The 8,575-nt window shown below is 41.8% G+C and overlaps 1 protein-coding gene across 1 annotated transcript in view; it reads right to left on the reverse strand.

Annotated features, from left to right (window-relative positions):
- Positions 1–8,575, reverse strand: part of cped1 (cadherin-like and PC-esterase domain containing 1) — a gene marked incomplete at both ends in the record, with an annotated part of 146,348 nt that overhangs the window by 92,326 nt on the left and 45,447 nt on the right. The window contains one exon of the mRNA XM_083662827.1: positions 6,829–6,971. Coding sequence (XP_083518953.1) covers positions 6,829–6,971 — 143 coding nt within the window. The remainder of the gene's footprint in view (positions 1–6,828; positions 6,972–8,575) is intronic.

The raw sequence follows: 8,575 nt of genomic DNA on the forward strand, positions 1-8,575 counted from the left end.
TATGCATGACATATTACATTTCAGGACAAGTGGTATATAATCTTTTTTTATTCAAAAATAACAAAACAGATGTGGGACACTCTTAAAGAACAATCAATGAACTGTTATAGTGTAACCTACATAGAAAAAAGTTTGACCTGGGCACTTCACACAGACTACCTGGAGTAAAGACACATGAAGCACTCTTTTCTGTCTGCACGTTTATTAATAGGGGCTGAGTGACGTTTCGACAGATAATCTGTCTTCTTCAGAGTCAAAAAGACTTAATGTTAGACTTTTTAAAATGTTAGTGTTTCAGAGCACCTTGCTGCTACAGTACAAACTGAACATTTTCTAGTTGGAACAAATAAGATTATTAAATACTATAATTAATTGGGCTATATTTCAAGACAATCTGTGATGACATGTTTCCTGTCACACCTAGCCCTCATTCGCAGCCTTACATTGGCATATGCTGCATTTAGCTTGTGGTATTATGTAGGCTACAGTAATATTGTATAGCTGGCTAGACAGACGAGTTTATCTGGAATCAGTGTGACAAGATCCCTGCTGCTAGCTTGTCTGCCTTTCTGTGTCAGAGTATCTAGCTACAGTATCTTAACAGACTGCATTACATGCTACACCATGCAAATATATTTAGATATAATTCAAACAATTAGCCCACCGTACCACTGGACTGTACAGTATTGCTGTGAAAAAGTTACATTTGATTGTGCCAAGTGTTACATGTTATATTTTTAACTGAGCTTTGCGGAATTACCTCAACACAATTGTGTTGTGTATCAGCTTTAAATATCCAATATACAGCATTAAACAAACAACCAGCAGCATTCAAATGTGCAAAAACGTTATATTTATTGAAATGTGGTGATCTCATAATGTTATGCCCAAATGGTCTACTGCCCAGAAGCGTCACTTTACATGTTTGGTAGGGAATTATTTTAATTATGTTAAACCAGCGTTTATCTTCCATAATGCATTAAATCATAATCACAATGCTATGAAGACATTAGCTGATCACCACAGAGCTGCACAGACAAGTTTATCAGATAATTCCGCCGTAAAATGTGTCCAGGTGATCAGCTCTGAAGCCCCGGCTTGTATGGTCCGCTAAAATCCGATTTCGATATAGGTGTTATTTTGATCAACAGACCTCATAACGGGGATCTATACTATTACGTGTGCTAAATAAACAAGCACAAGTCTAGCATCACATTATTCACTTTAAGGATCCTTATGTGGAAACATTTTGAGAACCACTGTTTTGAAGTACCGTAAATTCCGCACTATAAGCCGCACCGGAGTATAAGCCGCACCTGCAAAGTTGACTGTTTTTTACATATATAAGCCGCACTGGACTATAAGCCGCGGGTGTTTTAATGTTTTTTTTTTTTTTTTTTTTTTAATTGTGTTTTAATGTTTAATTACCATATGTAAGGGTTCATGCACAGAGGGGATTGTCGGGAAAGAGATGGCTGTTTGAGGAAGCTCCCATTTATTAACATTTCAACAAAACAACATAACACAACACCACCTGTGTTGTTTTTTACAGTGCACACAGTGTCCGCGGTGTGGTGAAAAGAGGGCAAGAGAGGAAATTAAAACAGAAGTGGATTTATAGTTAGAAAGAGTGCTAAAAAAGAGAGATTTATTTTATTTATTTTTTGGAAAAAATCCATAGATAAGCCGCACCGTTGTATAAGCCGCAGGGGCCAAAAAAGGCCAAAAAACGGGAAAAAAGCCGCGGCTTATAGTCCGGAATTTACGGTACTATTACTATAGCTGTTTTCATTCTCACATGACAATACAACAGAATAGAGTATCAAACAAAAAAAAATGTATTCGGTTCCATTCAAAAAAGTACAATTTGAGTATGAACAGTAGTACAGTATGGAAACAATATGAAGTTCTGTTGGCTGCCATTAACCTCACAAATCAATCATTGCAGCCGGACTGGTCATTTGGTTCAGCCTCAAAATGGGCTGAGAGATTGAGTAGGCTAAATAAACAATACACATGAGAATTACCGTTAACGTTACAGCATTTAATAACGTTAATTTTCGTGTACCCGATGCCAGGATATTTCGCCACTTTGTTTTCATCAAGTTCTCTGGATTTGCATACACAAGCTCACAGCGTCCATGTAAATCCTCATCTTTATCATTCTCCCCACCGATCTGCAACACCATGATTCCCACATTAACATTAACAGCTGTTTTCACTTGAATTTCCTCAACGTAGTTGCATAGCCATATAGCTAGCCATATAGCTAGTAGCTAGCTCGGGAGCTATGCTTTAGAGCAGTGGTTCTCAAGGGGTCCGTGGCACTTTGCCAGGGGGTCCGCGAAAAGTTTTCAAGTAAAAAAAATAAATTTTTTTTTTTTTTTATTAATTAACCCTTGTACCCCGATAACCCGCTAAAAATAAAATGCTACATGTTACTTATTCCTTCTCAAACTACTTCCTACATGGTGCTAGTCTATCAAAATATCTTGGCTGTCATTGATTGTGTTGCATAGTGGTTTTCTGGACTGTTGACAAATTGTGATATTGTAAGTCGCTTTGGACAAAACAAAAGCGTCTGCTAAATGACGTAATGTAAATGTAATGTAATAAAAAAAAATATATATATTTTTTTTTGCAAAATCTTCATAGTTCAACGAAAATAGTTTATGCTTTAAATCTAAAATGGTTCATGGATTACATTCTAATAACAAACCTATCAAATTAAAAGTCAAGCACGTTACCGTGGAAACAATTAAGCTTAGCCCAAAATCACAAATCAGAATGAGGGGGTCCCCGGTATATTTTCTATCTTGTAAGGGGTCCTTGGCTGAGAAACATTTGAGAACCTCTGCTTTAGAGAGGCCAAATGCTAACGGCTAGGTAGTGCTAAGCCGCTGCAGCTGTTACACGTCATTGACAAAGACGCACTCTCTGATTGGCCGATCACGGCAGGACTGATGTTGGCAGTCACGCCATCACTCATTGGCTGCGGGTCTGCGCGGGTCTTTCAATCGCCCCAGAAATCGATTTGAATGGCTCGACCTCTAGACGCTAGTGACTGGGAACTCTGAGAGCAGATCACGTGGGGGCTGCGCGAGTGGGGTAAAACCGTCCATATCTCATGGGCTGACTCACCAAAAGACGGCACTGTGGCTCTAAACTACAGGTTTGGGGGTTCTAGAGCAGAACACAAAACGTCTGCTCAGATGTGCATTTACTGCAGTGGTTAAATCCCCGATCGTGTCTGCCTGGGCTGGGCTATCAGCTAAATTCTAACTTTGCTGAATGGATAGAACAGGGTTTTTTAGCCCACCCTGACCACGCCCCCAGCCAGACTGAGGCAGCTAAACCAGCGTCTATGACGAGACGTGGCCTCAACCTATAGCTTGCGCCATGAGAGCAAGCCGTAGCCTCGGGATGGACCATATGGTTAAAATCGATGTCATGATAATTATAGAGATCAGAGATGCATGATGATATCTACACGCCATCGTTATCGGCTCACAGAGGCTTCAAAATAAAATATCGGCATATGCCCTAGACGAACCCCTCTGAAATGAAACGATGGGCATCAAACTGTTTAAAAGAAGCGGCTCGTCAGACCCTAATCTTAACCACATTTTTTAACTTGCCGCACGTTTTCAGGAAGAAGGAGTTGCGGCGACCAATGAAATGAGTTCGGGGGACATGGTTTCATCTAAAACTAGGTTGCCAAAAAAATACAGAGAAAGAAGAGACCGAGAAAGAGAGGGAGAGCGAGCAAGAGAGCGAGACTGGGGGGGGTGGGAGCACACGCAGGCAGCTGCTCCTGTCTGTGCACACTATGGCTCTGGGCGGGAGAATATGCAGGATAGTGCGGTTAACTTGACACACTGTAGCCTCAGAGAGATGCGTGAGTATTCCCAGTACCTACAGTAGTAGCAAATATAACAATACCAATGGCCAAATACTTACCCATACTAATGATAGATGAAGCCTGCGTTAGTTCATTCAAGACATGGGGCTCTATTTTCCCACAGGCCTTAGGCGCAGAAACTGGCCTTAAACGCAAAAAAAAACGCGCCTTGCGCCTGCCTCGGGAAGATAGCAACATGGTTAAATGCGCTGTATGCCAAACAGGCGTGGCGCAGTGCCAGAATAGGCCAGAATGGGCGTTTCGGTCTTAAATACTGGCCTAACGATATCTTCCCCCCTGGCGTTAATTTAGCGCTTTGCGCTTTTGAAAACCAGGCCTTATTCAGTGCGCTGCGGATATTCCACGCACAGCTTATGCTCTGCTGATCTCAGTTTGTCCCCCTCTCTCTCTCTCTCTCACTCCCTCACTCAGACAGGCACAAGTCTGATAGAAAAAATAAGTTGTTGTACCGTACATAGTATAACAACATGACAGTTTTTTATAACATGACAGTTTTGAGCCCGTGACATTCAGAGGCTGTTGCATCATCCTACCTGTGCAGTGGGGGAGAAGAAAAGGCGAGAGAAAATGAGATAATTCTGGCCAAACAAATGTTCACTGCCTGGCTTCCAAAGCCACAAATGTGAAATCTCCCAGCATGCATTGGGCTAATACATTTCGATAATAAATAGCAACCAAATGAGCCGAAATAGATAGAAAGGTAGATCTAAATAATGTGTAATGTTAACACAACCTGCAATTGTAGAACATTTCAATATTGGACCAAATAAAACATCGAAATCAAAACACAACCCTATGTGAAACATACAGTATATGTCATATTGGGGCTATATATATCCCTTGCAGATTTAACGTGATTTAGATGAGTGACAGTGTAACGCGGTTCTACTGTCATGTCCTACTGTGATGTCCGCTCCAATAAATTGGCCCTACTTCACATTTTAGTTTTACAATAAAAACACATTTATGCAATGACTTTACATAATGTAGGCTATATTTATGTGCATCATCCTACCTGTGCAGCAGGGGAGAAGAAAAGGTAGAAAAACGATATCATTCTGGACAAACTTTCAGCAATCTAATCTCATCATAGCGATAGGCTATATTTTTCTAGCTGATGTGTTTAGAACATTCTTTTCACTTTGATCTTGCTATAGTGTAGCGTATTTACATGCTTGCAGTATTTAAACTGCAGTTAGATTGGTTTGAGAAGCATAATAATATGGAATAATAGCCTATATATGGAGACAGACAGAGGGGATAAAAGGGAGGGGGGAGATCAGAGCCCTCGGCTTTTCTGAAGCCGGACTGGATCGCTCCGTGAAATTGGAGCTTAAAAGTGAAGCTTGTGATTCGTTTACTGCACTTCCCCAATGAGCAGATTGTGCATAATTTTACGCTTAAAAGGCGTGGTTATAATGCTTAAGGCCGCGTGTAGCGCCGACACCAAAATATTGAGTGCGCTGGTCCACACCCACTAATCTGGGCTGCGCCTGGCACTAAGCGCATTTTATAGGCCGATGCAACGATAGAGCCCATGATGTCATAGGCTACACCCCAGCTGTACCAGCTGACAGCCTCTGTTTGGTTCATCGTTTAACCATTCTCCAATCACAGTCATTCTCACATCAAGGCGGTCCTTTTAAATATGGCCGCCTCTCACTCACTGATCTGTTCCCCACCTTGCTGATCGTTTGCGGCTGCTGGCAACGCTTTGCCCCCTCCACCCCAGCCTCCACCTTTTAGATCAAATGCTATCATGTATTGTAGCTCTGGAGTCTGCATGGCTCAAAAAATTAACATGTTTCCATGTCTTGCTTTTAGGCTCCCTCTTTTACTCTCTATGGTTTAAATGTATCTGGAATATTTTATTCCCATGGGGGATTTTGCTTGCTCTCCCTGCTCGGCGTAGCATGCTGCTGAGCCGAGTTCAGGGATAATTAAATTAATTAAATATTAAATTAAATATTAAATTAATTAAATAATTATAAGAGCGGAGCCTTCAACGCCAAACATAATTGTATTCATTGTATTCATTTATGCAATAAAATTAAGTTAATTCTATGACTTGAGTGTTCTTGAATGAATTATCCATATTCATGCAACAGTGCATCTTTGCACAAAGCTCTCAAGTGTTGTTAACTGGCACAATTGAAGACAGCGTCAAATCTTTCTCATCAGCATCCAGTCTTTGAGATGTCTTCTTCACTACTACTACACTGCTGCTATTGCAAAGGACATGTATAAATGTAATTCTAAGCTGTGCTCTTATTGTAATGTTAGTTCATGTTTTGTTCAGATGAACCTGTAATTATGTACCCTACTACTACGGTTCTACTTCAGTATTATATTGTTCTACTAGAAAAGTCTGCCTAACTTTTATGGTGTTTGGAAGGCACAAACTTGCCATGTGTTTAGTATCTGGACCAGCCATGACTCTCATGTCAGCAACCTGTCTGTTCGGTTTTATTGTAGCCTACACATTTGAGTCCAATGTGTTGGAGAAGAAGCAGTGTGAAACTTGAGCTTCCCTTTGTGCTTACTGTATTTACCTAGCGTGGGAGTTTGGAAAGTTGCATTCAAATCAAATACATTTGTTACGTTTTTATTAACCAGAAGGCAAAGCATAGAGAGGGGAGAATAGAAATGTTTTTTGTAAGTTAGATAGACATTATCCATCTCAATTTTAGACTACCTCAAAGCATCGGCAATGTGACCCACATTGTCGCACACAAACATGATCTTTTTCCCACATTTGGTTTGCTGGGATCTGTATGTGTGTGTGTGTGTGTGTGTGTGTGTGTGTGTGTGCGCGTGCTTGTGTGCGTGCGTGCGTGTGCGTGCGTACGCATGTGTGTGCATGCGTCCGCGCGTGTGTGTGTGCATGCGTGCGTGTGTTTCCTTGCCTAAAGGTGTGGTCCCTCTGTAGCTGATGGTAGGAGCTGAGCGTGAGCAGCAGGGTTGAGAGGTGGGAGCCCCTCGCTGTGGAGGAGCCCTGAGAGAGGAGCTGCTGGACAGGCCAGTGTTCTGAGGAGGCCCTGGGATACAGCTACAGAGAACGGTATGCACTCAGACAATAATCACATGATTGCCTAACCTCTTCCGGGTTAGGCATACGAACCAAGGGATTTCATCCGGCATTCATTTTTCCAAAGACATTTTGTAAAAAGCTTATAAAAATAGTTTTACTTGGTCAAACCAAGCACCCCCCCCCCCCCCCCCCCCCCCCCCCCCCAAGAAAATAAAAATATATAAAAAAAAAAATTGGTCCGAGTGAAATGTTCTATGTTCTCTCGTGATTTTAAGTACAGCTGAATTGCTTGGTTTGACCAAGTAAGAATATTTTATACGCTTTTTACAAAAGGTCTATGGAATAACCCGGAAGAGGGCGTGGCTTCTGCATTCTGCATTAAAGCTGCTGACTAAATATATGTACTTACAGTTCTGTTTGAAAGAAACTGTTACATACATTTAAATATAGCATGTCTTAAGTTGAAGTAGTTTTCTTATTTGTGTACATGTTGAAAAGCATTGTATTTATGTCTGCATCTGCCATTGGGCCATCATGATAAGAGTAGGCATAATAATGTGTTCATTCCACTACTAACAGGAGACGTGTATATGATGGTATCGGCATCGGCAATAATATAATAATAATAATAATAACAATACAGAAAATGTACAATGAGAATAATAGAATAATAACAACAACAACAATAATAATAATAATAATCATAATCATAATAATCATAATAATCATAATAATCATAATAATCATAATAAAATATTGGCAAAAAAATCCAATATTGTGCATCCCTAGAAATGAATGATTAATCAAAATGTAAGAGTTACATACAAAACTGCCTCTTAACTCATTGAATGCCAATGACGACAGCTGTCGTCAATTCAAATACTGACGTAGAGTGCCAATGACGACGGTTGTCGTCAATTGCGTTTTTTTGACGGTGGGACGTGGATCAATCCCTGATACATCTCTGGTACAACTATTGTAGCTATTGGAGGTCTATAACCTATTTTACAGAACCCTTAGGTGGCGACAGTGCTCTCCACATAACAGAAAGGCAAGGAAAAAACAAAGAAGAAGTCGTTATGGAAACGGAAATCGCATCGCATCCGTATGCATCGATATGCTGAAGCACGTTACTGCAGCTGTGCCTGCAGCAGCCAATCTGCTCCCACAATTGAGCCGCTCCGTGTCGGTTGCGACAGCACATCTGCACATCCACACCGTGGAGTTGTTATTATTCTCAACTGGAAGCATCGTTGCCGGTGACAAACACACGCGGAACGCTGTAAAAAAGCCTGGCTGTTCCGCACCCTTCACTGTGCGCACAGCAAACTCAGCAGAGAGCCACCACAGACAGGAGGAGGAGTGTGCAGTTGAGGCGAGGCGAGGCGGGGCGGGGCGGGGCGGGGGGGGGGGGGGGGGGGGGGGGGGGCACGCAGAGCAGCACGCAACACCCAGACAGACCCAGGCAGCAGGACAGGATTGACAAACGCAAGCCAGAATATCCGATACCCACCAGCAGCAAATCAAAACCAGCAAGAAGCTGCAACCAGCAGCGCACGCAGGGGCCAGCGCTGCTGGTTGTAGCTAAAAATATTATTCTGCCAAACAAAATTCCCTGGCCT

This window comes from Poromitra crassiceps, assembly GCF_964638095.1.
Source record: "Poromitra crassiceps genome assembly, chromosome: 2".
NCBI lineage: Eukaryota > Metazoa > Chordata > Actinopteri > Beryciformes > Melamphaidae > Poromitra > Poromitra crassiceps.